General features: G+C 40.7%; 1 protein-coding gene across 2 annotated transcripts in view; it reads right to left on the bottom strand.

The window, feature by feature from the left end:
• GRIN2A (glutamate ionotropic receptor NMDA type subunit 2A) overlaps positions 1 to 13,011 on the bottom strand; it is a 186,758-nt gene that overhangs the window by 37,918 nt on the left and 135,829 nt on the right. For both annotated transcript variants that reach the window (XM_068147145.1, XM_068147146.1), the window contains exon 11: positions 12,066 to 12,226. In XM_068147145.1, the coding sequence (XP_068003246.1) occupies positions 12,066 to 12,226 (161 nt within the window). The remainder of the gene's footprint in view (positions 1 to 12,065; positions 12,227 to 13,011) is intronic.

Raw genomic sequence — 13,011 nt, 5'->3', positions numbered from 1 at the left:
TTGTCTTCTAGCACATGTTCCAAGGGCTCCACACAGATCTAAAGTTCACATACACGAGGTGGATTTCTTGACATCTTGACATTGCCAGTTCATTAGGGGAAAATTTAACAACCATTCCCCTGCAACAACACGGGTTACCAAAGTTTAACCCAGTTAAATGATGAACTCATTTGCAGGGAATAGGCTTTCAACTTTTCTCCTTGTTCAAACTGTCTTCACTTCAATTTTCACACAGAAAAGCAGACATGAAATTTGAAAGAATAACCTCTGACAGAGATTAACACTGTTGTGGGAGATGGTGGAGGCTTCACCTCACCTGCCAGGGCAATCTCAGGCTGCCAGAAAAGCTGCAGTGAACTTTCCTGCATCACTTGCGTGTGGTTACCTGAAGGGGTGTATTCACCCCCCTAACTCACAGCAACTCCCATTCACCACCCCCTTCTGTCCACACACCTTCCCAGTCCCTATAACATTTCCCTTAGCAACAAAATAATGGAAAATTTGGTGTGCCTTTATAATTAATTTATACAATGTAATAGTGTCCCACTTCAAGCCTCAGAAGCCAAGCAATGAAGTATTTGCAAAGCATCGGTTTATCAAAACACAACATTTGAAAAGTTGAGTAGGGGGAATATATTTTTAGATTAAAGGTTTTGTCCCAGTTACAATAGCATAATGAGGTATAAATTCAGCACAGTTCACCAAGCACGTGATCTCATCCCCAAATCAAATGAGCACTAAAACTTAGAATAGCTTCTTCTCAAAAGAAAAGAGGCTAGATGGGACATAGCTCTGAGTTCACCTGTAAGTTTTATTTCTGGGTACTTTGTCGTATTTAAAGACACTAGACAGATAATTATATTACCTAGAAAATGGTAATGTAGACACAAATGGTAATACAGTCATCAGAAGAACACTCATACTTCAGGAAAGGAATTAGAGTGACAGAACTACAAACCATTATTTTCCCAACGGCAAGTTGTTATGGATCAGCTGAACAGGAGAGACAGGCTTTTTATCTTAAAAACAAAACAAAACAAAACAAAACCAACCAACCAACAAAACCCTTAAGAGTGCATTTATCTTATGGTCACAAAGAAATTGCTGAAAATGTGACCCACCTTAAAAGGCTGTGATGATGTCTGCTTCATCTGCCTTTGTTTTAGGTAACTAGAAATTATTAAGGCATGAGCTTCCCCAGATATTTCAATGAGCACTGCCATAGATCTCAGCAACTCTCAAAATGCCAATATTAGTATTTCCTGTTCTTCAAAGCCTGTAAGGCCCAGCACTCCCCAGGAAGTGCCCTGGAACAGAACACTTATTTCTACACAGTCCATTATGTATTTAGACTTTTTAACACACGTGGAAAAAAATACAAGAATGTGACAATAATTGCTTTTCCTGAAGGGATGGCAAGTGATGGGGAAACAGGGATCAGCCATCAGAAAAATAGGTGTCAGAAAATCCTGCCACAAATGGAAAAGCAATAGGAAGCCTTTATCTCTGTGGTACCATCTTGGTGGCAGTTTGTAGTCCAAATCCTGCACTCTGCTCACTTTAGCAGTAACACTAGCAGTAAAGCAGGAGAGCCACGCTGATTCAGACAAGCATTTAAGCTTTTTCATTCCAGAACTGATACTTAGTGAACAGATCCTCTGAAGAGTGTTCCTAGATTGAACAACAAATTTGTATGTTTCCATATCTCTGCAGCCTTTCAGCCCAAACAGCAGCTGCCCAGTTGCACACTGCTTTTCCAATTCCTAGCTTGGGTGACTGCAGTTCCAACATCGACTGAAAAAATATATCCCTCAGAGTGCAATACCAAAATGAATGTTAGAATCAACACTGAAATTAATATTTGATTGAAGTCCTAAAGAAAGCATCATAATGCAAATTGAATTTAAGTCACCCCAGCCATTTGTTGCCAAACTAAATGAAGCTATTGATTGTAGAACCCAGTCATCCACAAAAGAAAAATACTGAATGGTCCAACCTGTTTAGCAGATATTTCTCTTTTTTTTTTACAGCATGTCGGGAAGAAAATCCTTATTCACATCATTAGCTTTTCCAGATGTCTTTAAGGAAACTGTATTTGCATCTGTACAATAATTTAGTACTTACTGTCAAAACTGGTAGGGATAAATAGACATTCCAGAGCATGGCAAACATGTTGCCCTCCCAGGAACTTTTGGATCTTTGTTCAGTGCTGTTTGACTTACAAGTTTCCGCAAAGGCATATAGGGTTAGGAAAATCCATACATGGGCAGTAGATCCTCACTGGCTTAGACTTAGGTCCTGATAATCTATGACACTAGCAAAAAGAACCCTAAGGAAGGATAAAAGAACCAAGGCATGGATGGATGCTATTGTCCCTGAATATATCTTCTTGGCTTCAGTTCAATAGATATCCCATGAGCTACAGGCTCAGATATGAAGCCCCAGCACATTTAACAGCTGTCAGATTATTCACTTTCCACCAATTCCTTCAGTTTCTTTCTGAAACTTGCTTGAACTTTGATACTCACATCGCCTGATCTCCAGAATGTAACTACCAGTTTAACTTAACAAATGCAACATTCTAGCAATCACTGCTGAACTTTACCAAGGTCTGGTGGCAAACAGGGAAAAGACAGAGAGGGACACTAAGCCAGAGGAGAGAGCAAAGAGGAGAGACTGGCTGATGTTCACTATCACTTGAACAAACAAAAAAAAAATCCTAAACGGTCTACAGTGGTGATTATTTCCACTTGTCAGCACTAAAGAGTACAACAGAACAACAACTTCTGAAATTATTTTACATGTCTGTTTGCACTCCAGCTATGAGGAAGAAAGTGTGCAGACATAAAATGCTATACTTCATTATGACTTATGGCAAAAGTTGAACTCGCCAGTGCTTCAGACCATCTGACTGAGAACATTCAAGTTCAGTTCAGCTTTTCTAAGTTCCCATGGTCCTCTCTCACAGCTCTACTTTCAGTCCAGCTGCAGAAATGGATGTTTCAGAGCATCAACTTCCAAAAATGTCCAAAAGTTATATCCAGAGAAATGGTGTAGTAGGTGCCTTTGTATGAAAGTAGAGCTATCCAGGAGCTAGTGAAATGAGTCCTCCAAGCTATTTTATATTCCTGGCCATTAGTTATGAGCACCATTGACAATGAAATATCAGGAAAATTACTTTCTCATCTTGTCTCACACAGTCACACTTTGGATTTATCACCCCCTTAAAGCAATGATCACCTGGCACTATAATTTATTTGCCCTTTCAGGGTCTGACAAAAATCTTTTAAACTAATATCCTATAGACCTGATGGAAATAGGGGCAGTAATTTTCTTAACCATTTCTCTTTTATGAAACCACATTTAGAGATCCAAACTGGATCCATCACTCAGTACTTTCATTTAAAACAATAAGGATAATTCCTATCTTAGACTGTAAATTTTGTTGTAGTCACAGCCAATTCAGACTCAACAAAAATATTTTGCCAATCTCACATGAATAAACACATTTCAGATTCAGGAGTTTCAACTGGAGTACTCTGAGTATCCAAAAAGACCTCCAAGGCTTTCATACTTTGAATGACACTTTGAAAGAGAAGAACATAAGACTTCTAACACAAGCTGATTTTTCAGTGACATCTTAGAAACAGGACTGAAGCAGGAAACACTCATCTAAAACCTGCTTATTGCAGTTGCTGTATTTGTTTTTTTAATCTTGTTTTTGAAGCTTGTGAAAAACACAAAATGCAAGCAGGCCCACAATAGAGCTATGATGAGTAGGCCATGAGAAAGCATGAAAACACCACTTTCTTAGAACCATAACTGGATATTAAGGACTTGAGATACTGCTTTTTGAAATCAGTTGTACAAAGTAGTGTTTGTTCTAAAAGCTGTCTCCAGCAGACTTTCTCTCTTCATGTATCACAACAGGCATGCAGGAGGGCAATGAGCAGTAAATGATTATAGACTACACATAACTCATGCCACCCACCGACCTGCCCCTTTCTCCCTCAGACACACTTCAGAGTCAAAATTCTGTGGCAATTTCTTCAGTATCTGGTAAAAGAATTGCTCTGTGAACTGTAATATGAAAATTCTAAGAAAAGAGTTAAGATTCTCAATTACAAATACTGTAAAGTCTTGTCAGTCAGAAAGAGCCAAAAAAATATTGAGCCACTAGATTAAAACCTTAAAAATTTATGCCTGCTGAACATTTCTTTGAGCTTTGGTTGCAAGCTGCTATTATCTGCCCACAACAGTGATGAAGAACTTGTGCTTTTTATGAAAAATTAAAAGATACCTTTTTTCTCTCAAACAGGTAATTTCCTGTCATAGCTTTCCCTCCTTCTTCTAGGTGAAAAGGTATGAACCACGGAAGGAATAGGATAGGATAGGATAGGATAGGATAGGATAGGATAGGATAGGATAGGATAGGATAGGATAGGATAGGATAGGATAGGATAGGATAGGATAGGATAGGATAGGATAGGATAGGATAGGATAGACCAGACCATGTTGGAAGAGACCTTTGAGATCATCATGTCTAACCCATCATCCAACACCATCTAATCAACTAAACCATGGCACCAAGCACCCCATCAAATCTCCTCCTAAACACATCCAGTGATGGTGACTCCACCACCTCCCCAGGCAGCCCATTCCAATGGGCAATCACTCCCTCTGTGAAGAATTTATTCCTAACGTCCAGTCTAAACCTCCCCTGGTGCAGCCTGAGACTGTGTCCTCTTGTTCTGGTGCTGTGTGTCCGGGAGAAGAGACCAGCCTCTACCTCTCTACAACCTCCCTTCAGGTAGTTGTAGACAGCAAGAAGGTCTCCCCTGAGCCTCCTCTTCTCCAGGCTAAGCAACCCCAGCATCCTCAGCCTCTCCTCATAGAGCTTGTGCTCCAAACCCCTCCCCAGCTTTGTTGCCCTTCTCTGGACATGTGCCAGCAAGTCAATATCTTTCCTAAACTGAGGGGCCCAGAACTGGACACAGGACTCAAGGTGTGGCCTAACCAGTGCTGAGTACAGGGGTAGAATGACCTCCCTGCTCCTGCTCGCCACACTCTCCCTCATACAGGCCAGGATGCCATTGGCTTTCTTGGCTTCCTGTGCACACTGCTGGCTCATGTTCAGCCTACTGTCAACCAGTACCCCCAGGTCCCTTTCTGCCTGGCCGCTCTCCAGCCACTGTGACCCCAGCCTGTAGTGCTGCATGGGGTTGTTGTGGCCAATGAGTAGAACCTGGCACTTAAGAGTTTTTCCTCTTATGGAAATGTTGATGACAATTTTTGCCATAAACATAAATTGAAAATACAGCAAATAATACTGAAATTGGGTTTGCATTAGAGCGGAGTTGCCAGCTGGCTGCCTACAAGACAAGTTTGTTTTGTTTTTTACTTTAGGCACACCACCACTTTAATTGACAGACCTAATTAACAGAAGGACCTGCTGAGCACCATCGGGATTGTGCTCCAGTTGACAGAAATGGAGATGTTTGCCTCCTGGTTATGCCTGTGCCATACTGCAGAAGCGGACAGCACAGCCTCTGACCAGTTTGTACCTGTTCAGTAAATAACAGAGCATGCAAAGCTGTGAATTGGATACAATTTATAAGCGCTATAAGCACAACAAACATCCAGTTCAGTCCAAAAAACCTTAGAGACTTGGGAGTTAAAAGGACTTCAGGGCTTTCTAAGGTCTTCTCTTGCACTTTCTCAGCTTAGTACCATTGTATTCTTAAAGAATATTAATAATCATATTGATGCTTTCACATGAGAGAGCATGAGTGTGGGGTGGAGTTAAGTTCTCATGCAGTTCAAACTGTTCAGTCAGATATGTTCAACTGTTCCTCCCAGCAACATTATTTGTTATTATAAAATGTAGAGGAACAGAATCATCACATGTTGCTATCTAAGTGACTAGCAGCTCAGGACACGTTTGCAGACCGATAGCATCTTGTCAGCAGACTGCTCAGATTTGATAATCCACTGCATCTGTGGTCATGCCCACCCAGGGTCCAGCAGTGCAAAAGTGCTCTCTTTCTAAGCAGCTTCATATTTCCACCTGTATGCTACAGGAATAAGGTATTAAACTTGATGTGTACAAGCTACCAAGCACAGCAATCTTTAACAGGAAAGCAGATGGAGTTCTAAGTAAACCTTAGCATCAAATTCCTGAATGTATAGGCACAGCTGGGGCTGTAAATAAAAACTCACTCCAACAGCGAGGTGGTCTGCAGCTGTACAGCAAGGGGCCCTTTGCCTGTGGAACACAAGGGATTCATTACTGCAGTTTCCTTGGAACAGGCAATATTCTCAGCTTTCTGCAATGAAACTGAAATGAAGTTCTCAAGCCAATGCACTGCCATAACACAGCATCAGTAAGACCATCCCTTTTCTTAAAACAAGATAGACACTGCATGACACTCAGCTGCAGTCCTCATATCCAGGAAAATTAAGTGAAGAAAAAAAATCAGATGGATTCATCAGTGACAGTTACTAGGCAAGTGAAAGTTGTCCATTTTATCTCTATAGTAAGAAGAGACTCTGCCAATTAAATCTTCCAATTTCAGCCATTAGCAGTTAAATCCTAGACAATAACTCAGTGTAGATGTTCTCAGGCAAAGGTGAGAACATAAGTGCACTTCCAGTTTATTGCCATTGCATTTCTCCTCTTGACAGTTTTACAGCAGCAGAACACCCGTATATGGACACTCAACAGCTATGAGCTGATATAGCCCATACCAAAGAATGACAACAGATGAGGTTGTTTTGTTTGCAAAAAGGGAAAAAAAAAGGAGGGGGGGAGTGGGGGTGTGGAAAGCATTCATTAGCTATAATCTCTTCTGGGAAAATATAGCAAGGCAAACGGAAGCAAACAGATCCACCCAACCACTGTAAACATAATGCCATAATTAACTGCTTCCTGTTAGAAGGCTTATTCTCTCCTCAAGAAGCAAAATCAATAGGATCTGTCTCTCTGGTACAGAGGGTTCTAGAAATGTTGATTAAATGCAGCAGAGATGGAAATGCTTGCAATGCATTTTTAGAACTTTGCTTGATCAATAAACATCTAAAGAGCGCAGAGGAACCACTATGGTTCTAACAGAGCTGGACATCTCCCACCAAGAATACATTAGTTAATGTCTTACTAACTTCACTCTTCTGAATGATGGTCAGGAAAATAGTTGCCATTCTGTCTTCATTAGGGAAAAGGTGCAAGAAAACTCTGGAGAGTTCCTGGTCTGCCCAATCCAGCCTACAGAGCAGTTGGAAGCTCTGCAGGTAGCACAGCACATGTGGGTCGGCTGTTTCATTACATGTATGAAATTTAGGGGGAAAACACTAGTGGCTTTTTTGACAAGCTTGTAAGATGATGATTGCTTTCAATACTATGTTGTACTGAAGGAGGGACAAGATTTTGAGATTTTGAAAAATATTAAGTAGTGCTTCAATAATTTCCCATTGCTGCTGGTTGAAGCTGATACCTTCAATAAATACAGAAAGTTCTGCTGTTGTTCAAATGGTGTTTCAGCAGCTTTTGGAGAACTGTAGCTGTGAACCTCAGAAATAAGACACTGTTGACAGGAGGTAAATATTGCTGAGAATTCACAGGATTCTGTTGGGGTTTTTTTTAATAATTTCAGAAACAAAGGTTATTTTCTTATCAAACAAAGAGGGAAAGCCAATATAGCTGATAAATTTAACTTCACCATTGACAGGAACAAGCCTTTATAGGTAAGTTGCAATGAACACTTTCATAGGGATTCACCTGAAGGAGGAGGTATAATGCCATTGTCATTCTGAAGCAAAAAAATCTCATTTCCATTTTGATTTGCAGCATTTCCCAGTTGATTCCTTACTAGAATGATCTTGAACATTACTGATGCTAATTGAACAAGATAGGTCCAAGCCTACTGCCTGTGTAGTTAAATTTGCTTGTTCTAATTAATAAAAAAACAAAAGCAGATGCTTTCATTGCAAGTTAATTTTTGAAACACCATTAGCTTCACCCCTCAAAGATGAGAAGAGAAAGGGGCTGGGTATTTCGCTCAAGGCTTCCCAGACACAGACGTGTGCACACTCATCTCTGTGTGTACAGCAATACTTCACACAAGACCTATGTAACCCATATGCCAGACCAGGAAATAGAAGTAGGAGCACCACTTATTTTATACACATTTCCATCCTTATTGCTGCCCTAGAGGTTTCCCTGGCTGTGTTAGTAACTGGACTAAGGCAGCTGATTTTTCACTTCTTGTGAGAAAGCAGAAAAAACCTCAACAAAACCTCTGATTTGTTTACTTTGTTTTCCAAATGAGAAAAGGGACATGAATACATCTTCGATGACAACAAGAAAAAACACCACAACCCCACAGCTTAAAGAAATCTGTGCATCTGAAGCTTTGTCTTTGTCTTCTTCCTGCTTTCTCCTTCCAGTTCAGCTCAATAACATTATGTATTAAACACAATAGCCTCAAAGATCAAGATATTCCAGATACATCTCGAGAAGCTAACACTAAAGCTGATTGAAAGGCTTGAGAGACAGCAAACCCAGACTGAACCATGATAGAAGACTACTTGGTAGTTTGAGTCTGTTCAGATCAGATGCCACAAGTAGCGGTATTCAGTCACTAAGTATTGCCTGATTGATGATATTTTTTGTTTCACCTTAAAATTAGAATCAAACACTATATATAAGGAATTAAAGGGCACTACATCTTATGTCTCAGATTAAGCAAAAATGGTTGTTACAGTGAGAGTAGAAATACACCCAGGTTATACAAACATTCTTCAGGAATAGCATAGGTACTATTGATTTTGACTTGCAGCAGAAGTTATCAGCCAGACAATCTCTGCATGCCTTTCCAGGCCAGCAGTCTGTGCCTCTAAAATTACCAGGTAGTTCACCTTCAGAAAGATGTGCAGAAGCAGCAAGCTTTACCATGTGTGAGAAAAATTGCTTATTGAATGCTACCAATGATGAGGATGGAAAAAAACAGAAAGAGCTCTAACAGGAGATAAGGATGAAACCAGGAAAAAACAGCTGTAATAAGGTAAGTGGAACACATACCTACTGAAGAGGAAAATAGAAATTGTACATTTGCTTGGAAGAAGAAGCAGTCTGACAGACAGGTCATTCTTAAAAGAGCAGTAGTAACATAGGCTCCATAGGGCAAATGGTTTTAAAAATCATGGGATCAAGCAAAGCAGGGAAGGTGAAAGCTTGATCGAGCCTAGATGAGGATGGAAGGGCAGTTTTACATGGCAGAGAGAAAAAATTCAATCAAGTAATTCACAAGGAAGAAAGGAAGACAATTCAGTGCAGGTATATATATAAACTGAGAAGTGTATGGAGAAATAGACCTTCAGTAGAAGAGGTGAAAGATCATGGTTTTGAAGAATATGAGTCTGGAGTAAAAGAAGAGGTAAGCAACAGCAATACACTACCAAATGTCTATTCATGTTTTTCCACTCTCCTCCCTACAGAGAATGCATGTTCTGACAGTCCTGTACTGTATAGGCTCATCCCCTCCACTCAGGACACTTAGCTCCAGAGATCCCTGAGGTGCCAGCCACACAAACTGCATCACACTCTCATCAAAAATCTTAGCAAAACCAAAAATCTGTGTGGGCTCAAGGTGCAAGTGACAGTGAGGAGTGTGGAGCCTGATCAGTTTGGTCACTGGAATGAAACAATCTTTCCAGGGAGAAATCACTCTGAGGCAAGAAAATAAAATTTAAAAAACAAGTAAAATCATGCTGCCTGATCTGTAACCAAGTTTATTGCCCACAATTACCACACTGCTCTGCAGAAACTGCAGGCAGAAAATAAGTAAACCCTCTTGACACTGCTCTCCCGCTGGAATGTCCAAACCTGTGATATGAGCAAACATGAAGTGACACTACTATTGTGGGAAACTTCAGCTGCTTCTGGCATACTGTTTAATCCTCCTCTAGGTGCCATCAGACAAAACACTAAGGAGCACAGCTGTATGTAGCAGTTACCGATATTGATCCAGAAAACACTGCACATGGCATCTTATTTGCACCATCTGCTACAGAAATGTCAGTCAAGGGGAGTAGGGTAGACACCTGGGGGTATCCACACTGAGAAATCATTTAGAAGAGGAAAGAAGCTCCAGGTGGGAGAGAGGTAGGGAAATCTATGAAGAATGAATAGCCTGTGCTGTCAAAAGGACTAAAGCTTTTGAGGAAGAGCAGCAGCTGGCAGAGGAGCAGCCAGGCTGAGTTTCAGCAAATGTCTTGAACTCCCTGCAGTCAGGTAGCCCCCACCTTTTCATGCTTAAGTGTCTGACAGGTGGCCTGATTTTAAAGTTAACAGCAGTTCTTCAGGGCTTTCAGTAGCACAAATGGTTGGTGAAAGGTATAGGGAATATAAATTCTCTCCTAAATAAACTATGCATTGAACTGAACAACCTCTAGCAATGGCTGAAATCAGGGATAGTTGGAAAATTCACAGCAGGAAGGTTAGCATTCAGCTGCCTAACTATAATGCATAGTTTAGTTGTCACCCAGTAAATATAACTTGCACAGGCTCAATAGGAGCAGTAGCTCTGCTTCCAATTGGGAAGAGCTTGGGTGAGGTCCATCTCGTATTATATGTCTCTCTTAGAACTTGACAAACCAGACTTGAGAAATGCCAGCTGAGATTGCCTTGAGAAATGATGATAGAGGAAGACCAGACAGCAACATGTAGACAGTAGGGAAGGAAACAGCAGGAAGGATAACTTTTTAAAGGGAATCTACCATCTAAGGAAAAATATCTGGAACATATTTCTTCTGCAAAACCCTCTATCTCATATATGTTTAGAGCAGAAGAGCAAAAATTAAAAGGTCAAGCAGTTCCCAAAAAAGGGACCAAAAGTAACAGCTTAATGTAGTATAGCAAGAAATGTGTCCTGTGTTCATCATAAATAATAGCAGGCTAGGTGTGCCTTGAACAGCCACTATCATAGATGTACTTAAATCAGCAATAGTCTTCTCACTTCAAACCAAACCAAAACTAAGCAAACCACACTGATAAATTATGATTATTAGAATCCAGGATTATTAACAAAATGAGACATGCTATAATCAAGCCTATGTGCTTAGGAAAGATTACTAGAGCTAACACATTCCTGTCACCCAGATGAATACTGATACAAGTAGTGAGTCACTCTCGTATGAGGATTAAGAATGATAATTCAGTCTCTTTGTCCAACCAGGCAGAATGATCTGAGAGAAATGGATGGATGCACTCAAGTCTAAATCTCTTCTCTTAAGGAAAAAGGATGATAATATTTGCCAGAATATTTACTAAGACTGCTGAAAGCAGACAGAACATTTGAGACTATCTCATCTCAACAGTCAATACCTCAATGCGACAGTAAAGGTAGAGGGCCACGCTACTTAGAGAAGGGAAAAAAATGTAAGAGAAGACCTAAAAACATACCAAAGGAATGGGAGATTCAGAAGAAATAAAAGTAGTTGCCCACTGGCCAAATTGACCTTGTCAGAAATTCACCCTGAGAAAGCACATTCCTATGAGAATGGGAACCTGCAAAGATCATAGAATGGCTTAAGTTGGAAAGGACCTTAGAGATCATCTACTCCAACCTCCCTGCCATTGCCACAGATGCCTCCCAGCTAGACTCAGCTGCTCAAGGTCTCATCCATCCTGATGAACAGCCCTGGGGAGGAGGCATCCACACCCTCCCTAGGCAGCCTATCCCAAACGTTATGTTCTGTGTTGAGCCCTCACCCAAATCCAGGTCCACCTGTATCAAATTTCTTTAAATTTGAGAAATACCAATTCTGTCCTTTGAATCTGTTTTACATAGGACATAAAAGCTTCCATGTGATTTCAAAATAGTCACACAAATGACAGGCAATTGTCCTTTCTGACATCTGCACAGTGCAGCTGAAGAAAACCAAAAGAGCCATCTACTACACAGCATGGCTGACATCAGCCCCCTCAGTAGCACAGGAAGTGCAGATCAATATTCCTCAGTTTCTGCAATGTCTACAGTAGTCTTTGAAACCCACACTAAAAGACTTACCCAGTTTTCAAGCTGACCAAAGCATCTTCAACTCCTTTCTGATTATACTTTGTCATGTAAAGGTGCATATCTGGGTAGTTGTTTCTGATATTCCTCTCAGTGCTCCCATTTGGGACTGTTCCAAATCGAAAAGGAGGTGAATAATCATATGGTCTCTGAAACTAGAAAGAAAGGGGAAAAGCAAAATGTTTTATGCATTCAAAAATGTGAAGAAGGGCAATGTCAGATTGAAAACAGAACAAAACAGAAATTGTGTAAGTGGCCTCAAATTTCTTCTAGGCAAATGCTGTGGGTTAATTCAGCTCTATTATACCAGCAACTGTCTTCACGCTGACTGAACTTACAGAAACATCTATATCCAAAGAAAAACAGCTCAATTTTGCCACTCCAATGTGACATTCTCCCATGCATTGTAATACAACAGGACAGCAGAAATTGAAGCTGAGAGATACTGGAAGATGTTCCTCATCTGCCAACACCTCCCTGGAGAACCCAAACTACAAGCAGACACACTGGTAAACAGCAATCCAATGAAAGCAGTATTTTGTTGATAGTTTCACACTTCCATCTCACTTGAGACATGGTGAGTCCTCACACAAAGAAAGCAAAAGTATCACTGCACTACTTGATGGGGAACTGCTCCAGAGGGGTGCAGGTGATCACAGGAAGTTCATGTGCAGGGAGGGACAGGCTGAGGGATGGATTTCCTTCCATCACTGATAAATGGGAAATAAAAATTCTTGCATCTTCCCCAGGGCCCAGCAGCTACATGAGAGGGGCCTCTGAAGCTCTCACACCTATAACCCTAGTCCCTGTTTATTCCTACAATTTAAAACTACAAACATTTGCTTGGGGGCACATAGGTTTATTCTACAATTTTACCCTCTTCATTACTACTGCATCAGCACAGACAAACAAGCCAGGGACCGACTGCAAAGGAATAGGA

Source organism: Melanerpes formicivorus, unplaced genomic scaffold (genome assembly GCF_026170545.1).
Source record: "Melanerpes formicivorus ecotype bairdi unplaced genomic scaffold, bMelFor1.0.p_v2 SCAF_14, whole genome shotgun sequence".
NCBI lineage: Eukaryota > Metazoa > Chordata > Aves > Piciformes > Picidae > Melanerpes > Melanerpes formicivorus.
This window is presented reverse-complemented; position numbering and strand designations above follow the sequence as displayed.